The sequence below is a fragment of the Macaca thibetana genome, chromosome 7 (genome assembly GCF_024542745.1).
Source record: "Macaca thibetana thibetana isolate TM-01 chromosome 7, ASM2454274v1, whole genome shotgun sequence".
NCBI classification, from domain to species: Eukaryota; Metazoa; Chordata; class Mammalia; order Primates; family Cercopithecidae; genus Macaca; species Macaca thibetana.
This window is the reverse complement of record NC_065584.1, coordinates 83,679,713-83,695,436: the sequence shown is the minus strand read 5'-3', so window position 1 is coordinate 83,695,436 and position 15,724 is coordinate 83,679,713. Positions and strand designations below refer to the sequence as shown.

Below are 15,724 nucleotides of genomic sequence, written 5' to 3'. Positions count from 1 at the left end.
TGTGTCTTAATCACCTGTGTAGCCCCAGCACCTGGCACAGTGCCTGACACCCAGGAGATGCTCAATAAATGGCTGCTACATTAATACATGAGCAGCTTAAGGGGATGGAGGGTGAAAGTAAATGCTCTTGCATACTCATCGCAGACCACAATGTGCCCAAACGTCTTCACATGTGGTTTGCAGCTCCCCAAGCAACTGCTTACTTCCCTTAATTACTGATTTCACCAGTAATGACTTGTTTTGTTTCCTTAAGATCCGTGCATGGCACAGCCCCTCCCACAAGGGTAAGGCCGTATAGGTTGAATCTCCGGGGGTGTTGGGTATATTGTGGCACCGGGAAGAAGCCTTGGGAGTCAGTCCTTCAGCACATGCCCTCATGTGACCAGGATATGAGGTTGGGTGTCCTTAAGCAATTATGTCCATTTCCTGTGTCTCCTTATAAAATGGTGGCTAGGGAACTGGACGTCATTCTCAAAGCTATGACGTTCAGCAAGGTACGTGATGGTTTTTAAGGAGCACGGGAAGATCTACATTCTGCTGTATTCCGGGTTAGTGTGAGTGAGTACATGTGTGACAAGGACAGCCCGGTGTTCCTGTCTATGTGACTGCAGATATCCTTAGCTAGTATAACAATGTTGAAAGTGATGTGAGAAGGGGTATGTTTCCCAATGTGTATCGGCCGGGGGCTGTAACTGTCATGGTGTCACAGTGAGTTTATGTACTGGCGCCTGTGTGTGTCAAGATATGTGTGTGAGCCTGTGAGTCGTGGGTGCATGTGTCGCCATCATTTCTCTGTGTGAATGTGTATGCATGCACCACTGCAATGTGCGCATCTCTGTAATTCTGGGTGTGGGTGTGGTGTGAAGGGGAAGATGTGTGTCACTGTGTCTGTAGGGGTCCTGCCTCTAAGCCACCCCTAGCCCGCCCTCTTCCCCTGGTTCTGTGGCTCCCTCCCAGGCTGTGGCCCTGCCCCTTCCCTCTTCTCCCTCCCAATCCATCCATGCGGGGGGAGCTGGTGCTGCGCCCCCCCCACCCCTCCCCATCCAGGCCCCATAAATAGCAGCAGAGCCGGAGTTGGAGCCAGCGCCAGCGGCTGGAGCAGCAAGGGAGTCAGGGCCAGGGCCAGAGAGCCGGAGAGAGGAGCCCCCGACCGAGAGCCCAGGTGAGCCCACCCTTCCTCCCCAGCCCAGCCCCAGCCCAGCCCAGCTTGGCCCAGTCTCCATAACAACGTATCCTGGAGCCCACAGAGAGATCCCAGCCCTGCCCAATCCCTTCACCACCACAAGCCCCTGCCTATCTCAGGGACCCCCCCAAGAACTGGGAGACTTGTGGCTGGAAAGCAGAGATCCCCCTCCCCCAGCCCAGACCCTCCCTCACATATCCAGAAAGGCACACATTGTGGGGAGGTAGATACCCAGCCAGAGAAAGGTCCCAGTTCTGAGGGAGGTACAGGAACTGTCACACCCTCCTGGAAACGGACACACAACATGGGGGGACTGACACGGAAGGTGGGGCACTCAGACACACCAATGCACACTCATTCGGGGAAGCATGACATGAGATCAGACAGCCTCACCCTGAGATCTGTACAGACACAGATAGATGGACTGACCGGCCATGAACTCGGGCCGGCATACCCCTGCCTGCTTCAGCCCGAGGCTTGGTAGCACTGCTGGGGGAAGGTGGCATGCGTGCATCCCACGGGCAGCATGGAGGGAGCCACGACTCCCCAAAAATCCTGTCGCTAAGAGACAGTGCCAGTGCTGCCAAGAAGTGTGAAAACAGGGGAGGTGGGGAGGGATGTGAGGCTTGTCATAGTTGGAGCTCCTGCCAGGAGCCTGAAAGAGCTTTCAGTAGAGCCCTGGTCCTGCCTCCCAGCCCACCACCCCTCCTTTTCCATCAGCTAGCCAGTAGGGGAATGGGGGCAGGGGGTGGATAGGGATACCCCAGCAGGGGACTTTCCAACCTGTCTCCTGCCCACTGCAGACTCCACTTCTGAGACCCATCCTCTTCAGACCTCCAGGGGCCTCTTCACCCCCTGCCCCACCCCCTTGCCCTAGTTTAGCTCCCTCGTGCCAAGACTGAGTGCAGCGCTGGCTCCAACACCAGTCGGGAAATAGCAGAAGGTGCTGAGGCCGCAGAAAGTATAGATCAATCGATGGCCTAGGAGCCAAGACTGCCAGGAACATCCCCACCCCAACCCTTCAGCCCTCTCCAGCCCCATCCATGCATACCTAGGCCAGCAGCACAGGGCTTCTGTGCAGGAGTGGGAGGCTCAGGTCCACTGACCTCCCCTGCTCAGAGCTCTGGTGAAGCTGAGCAGAGGGCAGGGGAAGCAGGAGGTTCGTGAGGCCCCCGGGTCTAGGGAAGAAGGTTAAGGGGGGTGGGGCCCAGGGACCCCAGAGGGTAGACCCCTCTCTGCTGGCAGGTGTTCCCTTTCCAGGGTCAAGGACACCTGCTCTGTCCCCACAGTGACATGTCGGACCCTGAGATGGGATGGGTGCCTGAGCCCCCAACCATGACGCTGGGGGCCTCTCGGGTGGAGCTGCGGGTGTCCTGCCATGGCCTCCTGGACCGAGACACACTCACCAAACCCCATCCCTGCGTGCTGCTCAAGCTCTACTCTGATGAGCAGTGGGTGGAGGTGAGAGCAGCTCAGGTTTCTCCTTAACTAACCTGGGTTAAGCTTGGGAAGGAGGGAGGCTGGGTGGGAGCAGTGAAAGCCTTGTAGGGAAATATGTGGACTCTGCAGTGCCTTCTCGAGGCCGCTTGTGTAACCTTGGAGATGGGGTCCCGGAGGGGACTGAGATTGCCCCAGAGGCAGCGGGGTTGCTCCCAAAGGCCTCATGATAGCCCAGTGGACTGAGGGTCCAGTGGGCAGGCAGTACCCCAAGCTCAGGGATCAGCTTAGGAAGAGAAGAGCTGGTTGCTGGGGACGTGGGGGCCCAAGAAGAGCTGGCATGACTAGGGTAGTCCAGGGCAGGGAAAAGTATCCTTGGTTCCCAGAGAACCCTTGCCTCCCTTCAACTGCTACCACAGGTAGAGCGCACGGAGGTGCTTCGCTCCTGTTCCAGCCCTGTCTTCTCCCGGGTGCTGGCCCTCGAGTATTTTTTTGAGGAGAAGCAGCCCCTGCAGTTCCACGTGTTCGATGCCGAGGATGGAGCCACCAGCCCCCGAAATGATACCTTCCTCGGCTCTACAGAGTGCACCTTGGGCCAGGTCTGCATTCTCGGCCTCCCCGGCTACCCTACCCTACCTCCATCAGCTTTGCCTCTGGACACCGAAATGAGAGAAAACATGAGCTCTAGAGCTAGTTCAACCCAGCCTTGGCTGCCATCTCTGCCATTCACTAGCTGTGCAGCCTCAGGAAAGATACTTAACCTCTCTGAGTCTGACTTTTCCTATCAAAAAAATGGGGGAGTGGTCAGAGTGCTTCCCTCTTCAGACTACTGTAAAAATTGAACCCAACCCTAGCCCAAGTCAAAGTTCCAACCCTTGTGGACACTCAGAGCAGTTATTATTCCATCCCTTGTACGTGGCCAAGGCAGATGGGGTTGTCACAGCTGGGTCTCCCTCCACCTCCATCCCCAGATTGTGTCACAAACCAAGATCACTAAGCCATTGCTGCTGAAGAATGGGAAGACTGCGGGCAAGTCCACCATCACGGTAAGCAAGATCGCCTGTACTCACCCTTGGTCCAGGTATTCAATGCCCCTGCATGGACACCTATGGTGACATCATGCCCAGGACCACCCCCACCTAAGGGAAAGGGGATGGGGTGGCCCTTGTGGTAGGGATAGAGGAGTCCTGCCACTCGCATCCCCCTTGCAGATCGTGGCTGAGGAGGTTTCTGGCACAAACGACTATGTGCAACTCACCTTCAGAGCCCACAAGCTGGACAACAAGGTTGGAACCCCAGAGTCCAGGCCCCCAACTCCCCGGTCAGTCCTAGGCCTCCCACTCAAGACAGATCCCAGGAGCCCAGGCCTGCTCCTTTCCCAGTGTGAGCCCATCCCCCACCCTCCTTGCAGCCTCAGGGACCCTTTCTCCTGTATCTTCAGGATCTATTCAGCAAGTCTGACCCTTTCATGGAAATCTATAAGACCAACGGGGACCAAAGTGATCAGCTGGTCTGGAGAACTGAGGTTGGTGCCTGGGGCTATGGGGATGAAGGGAGGGAGAGCAAAGTAAGAAAACCCAGACAGGAGCTGACCAGCCACCTGGTGCCTCTCCAAGGTGGTGAAGAACAACCTGAACCCCAGCTGGGAGCCGTTTCGCCTGTCCCTGCATTCCCTGTGCAGCTGTGATGTCCACCGACCTCTCAAGGTGAAGTCCCAGCCAGGCAAGCACGCCTACTTGGAGCAGCCAGTCTGCTATCTAAGACCTTTCCCCTGCTTGTGGCAAGCCTCCCTCCTCTCCGCCATGTGATAAGCACATCCCACTGTGGGATAAATAACAGATCACAGCTCTATGTTAAACTTCCCACATGTGTGCCTTTTATCAGTCCCTGGCAGATTGAGCCAAAGAACAAAGTTCAGCAGGTGGCTTCTCTGGGCAGGTTGAGGATGTCTGTTTGGGCCTCAAGACTGTGAGGCCCCTGCCTCTGAGTCCCCCTACTCACCGTGAACACTGCAGAGCATCTCCGACCTGACCCTACTCCTCCCCCTGCCTTCTCAGTTCCTGGTATATGACTATGACTCCAGTGGGAAGCATGACTTCATCGGCGAGTTCACCAGCACTTTCCAGGAGATGCAGGAAGGGACGGCAAACCCTGGGCAGGAGGTGCCACAAATACCCCACCCCCAGAATCCCCACCCAGATCCCGGGGAGAGTCCTGGGGGTGATTCTGAAGAGACTTCCATAGGAAGTGGAGAGGGTGGAAAGCACCTGGGCTCAGCTGAAGGACCGAGCCATGGGGGTCTTGCTTTGGGAGGCTCTGCTGGAAAGGAGAAAGAGGGGTCACCTGATGGATTTGTGACCCTGAACTTGTGGGGTGGGGTCTAGATGCAGTGGGACTGTATCAACCCCAAGTATCGGGACAAGAAGAAGAATTACAAGAGCTCAGGGACGGTAGTGCTGGCCCAGTGCACGGTAAATTTCACTTCCTGCTTCAAGCCTTGCCCCAGCCCCTGCCCCTACCACACTCTCAGGTTCAACCCTTCCCTTGTTTCAAAGACCAGTTTCTCTGCTTCTGGGAACTGGGAACCCTTGCCCTATCTCACCGCCAACTGCAACCCAAAAAACTCTGGCTCCCCCATGTTCCCCACAGAAGCCCTACCCATGCTCCCTCCTCAAAGGACCACCCCATCCCCTCACCTTACCCCTCTCCCTACCTCCAGGTGGAGAAGGTACACACCTTCCTGGATTACATCATGGGTGGCTGCCAGATCAGCTTCACGGTAAAGACTCAGAGGGAGGGCACACAGGCAAGAGGGAGGGGCTGAGTCCATAGTGAATGGAAGGAGCCCGGAATCTCCACTGCCCCCACTTGGGCTGCTCACGAGCCTTTGCATTGTCAGCTTATGCACCCCCATCATTATGTGGCTACCTGTAGCCTCCTCCCCCACTCATCTTAGTCCTCCCTACAGATCCCAGCTCTGGCCTAGGCAATCTGGTGGCTCTCATGGCTGCAGCATGACCTTTTTCCCACCCCTACCCAGGTGGCCATCGACTTCACCGCCTCCAATGGGGACCCGAGGAGCAGCCAGTCCCTGCACTGCCTCAGCCCCCGACAGCCCAACCACTACCTGCAGGCCCTGCGTGCAGTGGGAGGCATCTGCCAGGACTATGACAGGTAGGAGGGAGTGGGGCGGGAGGGAACAGGCAGGGAGGCCTTGCCCGACGGATTCCACAGCCTTTTCTTCTCCCCAGTGATAAGCGGTTCCCAGCTTTTGGCTTTGGGGCTCGAATCCCCCCCAACTTCGAGGTAGGCTAGATGTGAGGGAAGGAAGGAGATGGGGGGCGTGTCAGTCAGGAAGAAAAGGCAGGCCCTCACTGCTCCCGCCTTGCCCTCGCAGGTGTCCCATGACTTTGCTATCAACTTTGACCCGGAAAATCCTGAATGTGAAGGTAAAAGGGGAGATTTTCACCTGCCCCACCTCGCCCTAGACACACCCCACACAGGAGCACAGACTCCATTCCCAAGGGCCCAGCTTCCTGTCCCTTCCACCCATCCCAGGCCTGTCTTCATCAGGTGAGGCTTCCAGGGCTGAGGCCCAGCATCTGCCCCCAACTCTCCCCACCAAGGGACCGTCCAACTCTCCCACTGCTTAATGAAGGAACTCGAGGGGAGGGCAGTCCTCAGACCTGGAAGCACTTCCTTGCTTTAAGGAGTGTCAGGAAGAGGCCCTGCTCATTTCTGCCAGCTTCTCAACTTCTCTTCACCCACAGAGATCTCAGGGGTCATCGCCTCCTACCGTCGTTGCCTGCCCCAGATCCAGCTCTACGGCCCCACCAACGTGGCCCCCATCATCAACCGTGTGGCTGAGCCGGCCCAGCGGGAGCAGAGCACCGGCCAAGCCACGGTAGGAAGACATGGTGGGCAAACAGGAGCTACCCCATGTGTCTTCAAGTGGTGCCAGGGCCAGGGCCTGCACCTGGGTAGAAACGCTGTCAATGCCCTTGCACATAAAGTCAACCCTTCTACCCTCTCTGCTCGCCCTCAGAAGTACTCGGTGCTGCTGGTGCTCACTGACGGTGTGGTGAGCGACATGGCTGAGACTCGCACTGCTATCGTGCGTGCCTCCCGCCTGCCCATGTCCATCATCATTGTGGGCGTGGGCAATGCTGACTTCTCTGACATGCGGCTGCTGGATGGCGACGACGGTCCCTTGCGCTGCCCCCGAGGGGTGCCTGCAGCCCGAGACATTGTCCAGTTTGTGCCCTTCCGAGACTTCAAGGATGTGAGTCCCCTGGGCCCCTTCCAGCTGAAGGATTCCTCAGCTTCTCATCCCCCCAAATCTGACCTTCGTCTTCCATCATTTGATGTCCTGCTAAGGATGCTGGAGCCTAACTGACCACCCTGAAGCCCCACTTCTCCCTCAACTGACCCTGCCTGCCCTACTCTTCCTCCCACCCCTAACCACATCACTGTCCCCACCCTAGGCTGCCCCCTCTGCACTCGCCAAGTGTGTCCTGGCTGAGGTGCCACGGCAGGTGGTGGAGTACTACGCCAGCCAGGGCATCAGCCCTGGGGCTCCCAGGCCCTGCACACTGGCCACGACTCCCAGCCCTAGCCCATGACTGCTACCCTCCGGACCGACACTCCCTCAGCCTCTCAGTGAGTCCTGGGGGGCCCAAAGGAGTGGACACAGGGGGTGCAAAGTGGGGCTCGGTAGGGCCCATCTAGGCTGGGTGTAGTGTAGAAGAGAGTGTTTATGACTCTCCTCCCACTCCCAGGTGCCTGTCCTGACCCTCGTGACTCCAGTGACCAATGCCTCCACCTCTTGGACCAGCTGTGCCCCCTGGGTTCTGGACGTGAGTGGTGGGCCCTGCTCCTATCTCTCCAAACCCCACACCTTTAATGCTGTGGCCCCTCAGTGACTTCTTTGGGTGATCCTGACTTTCTAGCCATTAATAAAGAGAACTGCTCCTAGCACCTCAGCCTCTAACCATCATGCCTCAGATGCCCACTGGGCAGCCTGCAGCACACCCACACACACCATAAGAAATGAGGACCAGCACCTTTCAAAATCTGAGACAGAGCTCCCCAGGCAGGCTGCTGTCTCTGCAGTCTTACCCCAACTATGTGCCAGTGGGATCTGAGGAGCCCCCACCCTCACCTCCCAACCCCAGGGGGTCTACACACCATGGAGGTTAATTACAGGAGATACGGGGATAATTAGGGGCTGTCAGGGGGGTGGGCTGAAGCTTTCTTATAGCTGTCTCCAGAGAGGCCCTGCTGAGTCCCCCAGGAGCTGAACCCCAGCCCCCACACAGCTGTGGGGCGGGCCAAGAATAGGTGCTGGGGGTACTAAAGGAGGGCAGCAGGTCTGCTAGTAAACTGGGAACATAGTGGAGCATCTAAGGCCTGTACCGTCTGGTTTCCTGGGTGTGTCAATGTGTGTGTCTGTTCATGGCCTTAATGGGTCACACTCACGGACTCAGGGATGTGCAGTGCGTGAATACACAGATTCACACGCTTAACGATCACATCAGCAACAACAGCAAATATCATTATGTAGCATGTGTCAACTTTATGCTAAGTGCTTATTTAAATGCATTTATTCTCAGTAGGTGGTTACCATTATTTTCACCATTTTTCTGACAATCAAGTGAGGCTTCGTTTTAACTCACCCATGGTCAAAAAACTGGTAGAACTACAACTTGAAACAGGGTCTCACTCTGCCACGCAGGCTGGAGTGCAGTGGCACGATTACGGCTCACTGCAGCCCCGAACTCCTGGGCTCAAGTTATCCTTCCACCTTAGCCTCCTGAGTAGGTGGGACTCCAGGTGCATGCCATTACATCTGAATTATTTTATTTATTTATTTATTTTTGTAGTGACAGGGTTCTTGCTACGTTGCCCAGGCTGGTCTCAAACTTCCTCCTTGGCCTCCCAAAGTGTTGGGATTACAGGCAGGAATGACCGCGCCCCACCTAAAGCACTACTCTTAATCACCGCAGTGTGCAACCTTTTTAAGTATATTCAGGTGACCCAGAAGTATCATTTTGAGACCCAGGTATATGTGGCCTAGTTGTGTGCTCAGGTGTCTGTGGATGGTTCTGTATGCCTTTGTGTGCCATGCAGGTGAGAAAAGTGAACAAGAAAAGTAGTGGGTCTCAATTACAGCTCCAGGGCAGGCAAGGATAGACACAGGTGAAATTTAGAGTGAGAGAAACAGCTGGGCTCCTGGAAGAACCCTCCCGGCCCCATCTTCTCCCTTCAACAATGAGTGTGGAAGGGGATGAAGAAAGAGAAGCTAAAGGTTCTGTGAGCCCCTCAGAGAGAGAATCCAGAGCCAGAGAGGATAGCCAGTGGCCAATGGTGGAGAAGGGAGAGGAGATGAGAGAAATTGAGAGCAATGGAGGAGAGGACTCCCATTGCAGGCTCCTACGTGGAGGAGGGATGAGCTGGGATAGAGGAGGGGGAAGAGGGAGCAAGAACTGTGATGGGAAGAGAAGAGACAGCTGGGGAGGGGGTGGAGAGAGGGGGTAGAAAGGAAGAGGGACATATGGGAGCCTCTTCCCCCATGCCCGAAAGCTTCTCCCATTTATTATGTCCGGTAGAGGACAGATGACAGTAACTGGTGAGGTGGCTGCTCCCAGCACAACCCCTGTGCTCTGCCCAGAGGCCCCATCTGCCCTCCCCTTAGGCTGCTGAACTGGAGGACTGGGTTACCATGGAAACTGTGAGACCTGGATAGCCACAGACAGGCCGAGTTGGGCCACTGAGGCTTCTGAGTTTGGTGGTGGTGGTGAGAGGGGGAGGATCCATCTGTTCCAATGCCTGCCCCTCACCCCATTTCCATTGGCTCCCCATAACAGATGTGCCACTCAGCTCCAGGTGGGGACTTCCCTTTTTCTTGCTCTTTCTCTCTCTCCCTCTCTCTCCCTCTCCCACACACAGACACACAAAACAGTAGCCTGAAGCAGGGATAAAGAATGAACACTTCTTAAATTGCAAGAGCATTTAGCCTATTGCATTAGAATTCTGCCTGGACTTCCAGTTTAATTCACAAAAGCTGCACTCTCTCAGCTCCTTGTCATCCCAGGAGAAGTCTCGCCTCAGCCCTCAGAGAGGCGGGAGGTGGTAGGAGCACCCTGTGCAGGTCTGGAGGCCCAGGAAGCCTGGAGGGAGCTGCAGAGGACCCATGTATGTGCTCACAGAGAAGCCAGGCTTCCTCACCTGGGCTGTGCATCCCCTGCCTAGGCTGCAGCTGGGAAACCGGAGCAGGATAGGAGGTGCCCTTGGCGAGATTGTCTTGGGGACTTCTTGGGGAGACCACTGGGACTTCCACACTGGGGAGATGCCAGAACTGGAAAGGGAGCAGAAGTCGTCCAATCCAAATGAGAATTAGATGAAGTAACACAAGTCCAGGAAGCAATCGATTTGCTCAAGGTGACAGGGGGATCCCATGGAAGAGCTGGGACTAGGACCCAGATTTCCAGACTTCTGCACAGAGCTCTCTCCCAACCCACACCAACAACCCCCAGAGCTTCAGGCCTTTGCTGCTCTGAGCCCTGAAGGCCACAGGGTTGGGCAGGCAAAAAGCATCTTGGATAGAGTTCCTAGTCTGTCTAGTTATTGGGTATTGAAACCTTGAAAATTCTGTAGTGCTAAAATGGGGAGGTTACAAGCTTCAGAATGAAAATACAGCCTTATTGCTAATTACAGCTTTAATGTGTTACAGGTTGAAAACCTTGAATTAAAAACTAAACTGAGGTGGGAGCTGCAACCCTCCCCCACCTCTCATTCACTGTCACCACACTTCCACCCCCCAGTGCCTGGCACTGGTCCCTGCAGAGCTCAGCGTGCTAGTCATGTGGGCTGGGTTTCTGTGTTCGTAAGGGGAGGGGACCCCTCTCCAGAAAATGACCAGCATCTAAATTCGGGCATGACTTGAGGACCCAAAAGCTTTGGGGATATTTGCGCGGTCATACAGGGCGTGGCTAGGACCAGAAGGCGCTCTGGTAACGATGCAGAGAACTGTGCAGCCGCCTCCTGGGCGGTGCCACCCCACCCAGCCCCCACTACACCACAAGGTGCTCTGAATGGCTCAGAGAAAGAGGTGGGAGAGTTCCCCGGACCCGGGACCGCTCGAGGTTAGCCGGTCACAGCGAGCCTTGTAGAGATCTCGCTCCCGGGCCAGGCGGGCCACCTCCGCCCGCAGCGCGTCCAGCTGGGCGGCCAAGCGGGCGCGCTCGGCCTCCAGCCCGCGCCGCTGCTGCAGCCGCTTGGAGCGACAGGCCTGCGCGTAGCCGCGGTTCTTCAGCGTGCGGCGCCTCTGCTTCAGCCGCAGCGCCTCGTCGCGTCCGCAGCCCCGCAGCTGCCGGTTTAGCTCCCGCACAGACATCGAGACCAGCGCCGCGTCGGAAAACCGCTCGGCCAGCTGCGGAGGGAGAGTGCAGAAACCCGGTCAGCGAAGGGTCCAGGGTCGCACCCCACTCAGCCCTGGGGGCCCGACGCTACCTGGCCCCGCCCCGGGACAGCCCCGCCCCGCCCCGCCCCGCCCCGCCCCGCCCCGCCCCGCCCCGGCTCCCACCTTCACCGGAAGGCTCGCCCTTCCACGAAGTCTGTTTCAGTCCAGACCCCGCCCCAGGCCCTGACGCTCTCCGGGCCCCCCAGCTGACCGTTGCTTGAGTCAGGCGAGCCGGCCACGGTCAGGCGAGCCCACCGCGCGCCTGAACCCCGGGCTCGTCTCTGGGATCCCCGGCATCCAGCTCCAGGCCCGGGTGTGTCCAGTGGACCCGCACCCAGACGGCCCCCAACCCTCCAACGCTCTGCGTTTCCCTGTCCTGAAGCCCGCAACCCGGTGACCCTCACAGGATTTGGATTACATCCTAATGCCCTCAACACCCCCATCTGTGTCTGTAATTAATAGGATGAGTACCAATCCTTCCTGAGAAGGTTGGGGGCTGGGAAGCACGAAGTCTTGAAAAGGCCAATCTAAACCAGTCTTAACCCGGCTCCACTCCACACATAACCCTTTCCCTGGTTTCCACACACCGTGTATCTGTTTATCTCCCGGAGTCACCCACTCCCCAGCTCAATTCTTCCCTTCGCATTTTCTGCTAATCTTATCTTCTCCCTGCTCCTCCTGGTTCAGCCTACTCATTTCTCTCCATTTTGAGAAAAGGGGGAGAAGCAGAATGTAGTTTTCTCGATCTGATTTCTTTCAAGGGACCTTCTTCCTTTCTCCTGCCCTCTGTCCCCTGTCCCAGTCCATAACCCCCTCTGGGAGCTCACCTTCCTCCCTTGGGTAGTCCTCCTTCCTTGCCCTGCCTCCCTCAGGCCAGCTTGCTGACCACTCACCTGGATGTGCTGGGCTCCTGCCTCCTCTGGGCTCCCTGGGTAGTAGCCGTGAGGCCCATCAACAGGGACTGGGCCCTGACCCTGCAGCAGCTCCATGGCATCTTCAGGACTCAGCCCCAGTGCCTCCCCAGACCCCAGCTGCTGCTGCAGGGTAGCCAGCCAGTACAGCTCCTCCAGGCCTGGCCGGGTGCCCTCGGTCGCCCCCACCATGCCTGGTTCACTGAAGGTGGGTGAAGGAGGCACTGAGCTGTAAGGTGTGGAGCCCAGTGAGGCTGTAGGGGGGCCAGGACGGCCCTCAGAGGGCTCCCGCTTTACCTCAAACTTCATCAAGTCAAAGTCATTGACATATTCCATGGCCAGGGGACTGGGGGACAGGGCCATTCTGGAGCTGGGCTGGGAGGGGTGCACCTGCAAAGAGGAGGAGAGGTCTGGAGCACATGGAGGCCACCTGCCATCCCCTCTTCACCAAGTCCTTCCCTCAAAGCCCAAGTGCCCTGGAGCAAGAGTTTGGGAAAGCCAGAGGGATGGTGCAGCTCTGTTCACTGCACAGTCCCCGCCAGGCTAAGGAGTAACCTTTCAGAGGGCAGGGGCTCCTGATAGGGGACGAGCAGCTGAATTCCTGAAGGAGGAAAAGGACAGCACAGCCTCTCGCCCCACTGATGCCTCAGGATCTATGAAAAGCAAGAGCAGTATGGCAGTACTCCCAACCCTAGTGCTGAGACATGCCGAGAGGTCTGTCATCTCAAGAGGCATCATTCCACTTCCAAGCCATTTTTTAAAATTGCTTAATTAACTGTGACAGAGTGAGTGTATATTTTAGGACAGTGGGAAGGCATGTATGCTGTGAATTTTAAAATACAAGGATAATGTGTTGTTATACCTCTCTGTCTCTCAAAGCACTCAGGGAAGTGTCTTGCCTATAGAAGCCCCTCGGTGTACATTTGTTCCATGGATTAATCAATCAATGAATCCCTTTTGTAGGGGCAAGAGGCTTTATATGGAAAAAAGAAAGGTCCAAGAATTAGTTCTAGAAAGATCAGGATCACCTGGCCACCATCTTTTCTCAAGGCCAGTCTCTCCAAGGGGAACCGACCAAGACTGATTTTCCTTCTTCTATTCACAACTTGTTATGTTGTGTGAACTTGAGCAGATCACCTTCACCCTTCTGACCCGTTTTCCGTTCTGTTCAATGAGAGCAGTTAGACTTTGTAACATACACCAAAGAGTGTTCTCTGGAACACCCAAGAAGAGGTCTGTGCTCAGATAATTTTGAGAAATGTTGCCTCCTATCCTCACCTCTTACAGATTCACATAGCACAAGAGCATATTAACCTGAGCGATCCTTTAGTAAACCATCTGTTCAAGTTCAACAAAAAGTGTCCTCAACTTATGTCACCAAGGAGCTCTCCTGTCTGTTATCAACCATGGGGCACATGTTCACCTGAGGAACTTCTGGCTGGGTGGCCTCAGATACCCTTCCCAGCCTTGAAGTTCAAGCTCTAGTCCAGCTCCCAATTCCAGTAACTCCCACCCCATCCCCAGAAGGTGTGCGGCAGGGAGTGTTCATCCCCAGGGCTTAGACTTCAGCTCCTTCTTGATTCCCCAAGCCTAGGTAGCCCTCTTTCCAACCACATCTCTGACCCCCAGGCTCTACCCACAGAGGCAAGAGTAAGACCCAGGCCTCTCTCTTCCTGTTCCAGGGCAGGGTTGTTGCCCTCTCTGTGGAACCTGTCACCCTTGAGAGGACAGAGGGGATGGAAACAGACACAGATTAAAGGAACTGGGTCTTGGCAGAAAGGAGATGGTGAGACACTGAGAGAGGTATCCAGAAAGAATTGGATGTACAGAAGGAGTAGTGGGGAAGGTTGTTTATCTTTCTGATGTGAGAGCAGTGAGGGACACAGGCCAGTCAGGGTGGCAATGGAGTAAGGTACCAAAGTCTGAGGATTGTTGAAAACAGACAACAAAGAGCAGGTGTTGAAAGAGGGGGTTCTAGGTGAGTGGCCTGGCACCGAGGTAGGCCCTGGATATACTCACTTTAGAAATGGCAGAGAGGATGTGGTCAATGCCAGAGCCAGACAGGCACAGCTTCCCAGGAGACTGAAGGCTCCATGGAGCAGGGCCTGGTGCCTCTGCTCAGCTCCGGGGGGCTGTGGGCACAGAGCCCAAAGGGCATTCTTAAAGGGCCAGCTCTCTGAGGTCATCTGTGGTCCTGGGGCCTCCAACCAATGAGGTAAGGAGATCATTTGCATATCTTATTGGCCTGGGGTTGGGGGAAATGGAGAGAGAGGAGAGTACAAGTATGTTTATTCTCAAAGAAGGAAAGGGGGCATCTTCCCCAACAAAGCTCCTCACTGATGATCCGACTCCCAAGTGCTCAGTTTCCCAGTTCGGACAGTCACATGGGTCTCAAACACCACACCTCCATGTGAACACAACCCTCAGCCCTAGTCATGCATAGCCTGGGACTGGAAAAAGAAGGCCAGACAAACTCCCAGGACCCCCACCTTCCAAGACCCTGCAGCCCCTCGTCTGTCTTTGGAGACTATAAGCTCTCCCAGGCCCACTCTCACCTGGCCTATTGGGTCTGTGTCCTATTTTCAAGAATCCTCACATTTCTGCCTCTGCCCCACCTTCATGCTGACTGGTCTTATGCCCCTCATAGCCGTTGCATCAGAAAGGAAAGCAACTTTTCCCACAGAGGATCTCCAGGACTTGACCATCCCATATTTTGTCTCTCCCATTCTTGCTGATCCAGCCCCAGGACAGGCAGCCCAGCTTGGGAGAAGGAGTAGGAGAAAGGAGAACAGGGAACTCTGTTCCTTCCTTCTGGGCCTCAAGGGACACTGAAATCTAATCACCACCAGTCCATCAGAGACACTTTTGTGACTGGCCTCACATGCCCTCTGCTTTCTCTCACCTTTTCCCTGTGTGTGTCTCTGCCCCTCTCTCCTCCTCTCTCACTCATTCTAGTTCCCAGATGGCTGGGGGGTGACCTACATTTTCAGCCTAATCCCCTAACACCTCTTAGAGCTATCATCCCTGAGTAGGAGTGGGAACAGGGATACTAGGAATTATCCAAGGAGATGTTTAAACCTGTCCGAAGCTGTTTAAATAGGGTCTATGGAGTTAAAGGCCACTCCCTACCTTCTGAGGCCACCCAAATACTCCCATGAGGTTAATAGGTCCTCTTTCTCAACACAGAGGCCTGGGTGTCCATCAGATCCCAAAGGTCATCACTTATAAAACTTAACCTGGTCCCAGCCTTAGATGTTGGGGAAGAGCTGGCAGATACAGATTATCTAAGATGGTGGTTTCTGAAGTGTGGTCCCCAGAGCAGCAACATCCATATCACCTGGGAACTTGCTAGAAATACATGTTATCTGGTCTCACCTTAAATCTACTAAGTCAGAAACTCTAGGGTGGAGCCGAGAAATCTGTGTTTTAAGGCCCTTCCAGCAAGTCTGACATGCTTGAAAGTTTAAAGGCCAGGCACAGTGGTGCAGGCCTGCAATCCCAGAATTTTGGGAGGCCAAGGTGGGTGGATCACTTGAGGTCAGGAGTTCAAGACCAGCCTGGCCAACATGGTGAAATCCCGTCTCTACTAAAAAATACAAAAATTAGCTGGGCATGGTGGCAGGCACCTGTAATGCCAGCTACTCCTACTGAGGTAGGAGAATCGCTTGAACCTGGGAGGCGGAGGTTGCAGTGAGCTGCGATCGCGCCACTGCACTCCAGCTTAGGCAACAG

General features: G+C 55.6%; 2 protein-coding genes across 7 annotated transcripts in view; one reads left to right on the top strand and one right to left on the bottom strand.

Annotated features, from left to right (window-relative positions):
- Nucleotides 1-501: 501 nt before the first annotated feature.
- On the top strand, nt 502-7,610 carry CPNE6 (copine 6). The gene is given in 19 exon segments (XM_050797455.1): nt 502-528; nt 530-548; nt 1,048-1,162; nt 2,473-2,644; nt 3,040-3,219; nt 3,592-3,666; nt 3,832-3,906; nt 4,062-4,145; nt 4,237-4,326; nt 4,678-4,782; nt 5,005-5,091; nt 5,340-5,399; nt 5,661-5,794; nt 5,872-5,926; nt 6,018-6,069; nt 6,391-6,524; nt 6,666-6,902; nt 7,105-7,279; nt 7,399-7,610. Coding segments are annotated over 18 exon segments (1,839 nt in total). The 3' UTR covers nt 7,243-7,279; nt 7,399-7,610.
- A 2,713-nt stretch (nt 7,611-10,323) lies between these two features.
- NRL (neural retina leucine zipper) overlaps nt 10,324-15,724 on the bottom strand; it is a 76,052-nt gene continuing 70,651 nt past the window's right edge. For 2 of the 6 annotated variants that reach the window (XM_050797521.1, XM_050797522.1), the window contains 2 exons: nt 11,975-12,382; nt 10,324-11,051 (listed from right to left, as the gene is read on the bottom strand). In XM_050797521.1, coding sequence (XP_050653478.1) covers nt 10,719-11,051; nt 11,975-12,355 — 714 coding nt within the window. In that variant the 5' untranslated portion in view covers nt 12,356-12,382 and the 3' untranslated portion in view covers nt 10,324-10,718. Of the gene's footprint in view, nt 11,052-11,594; nt 12,383-14,011; nt 14,978-15,724 lie in introns of those variants that run through there. The other 4 variants (XM_050797520.1, XM_050797523.1, XM_050797525.1 and 1 more) reach the window with 4 other exon arrangements.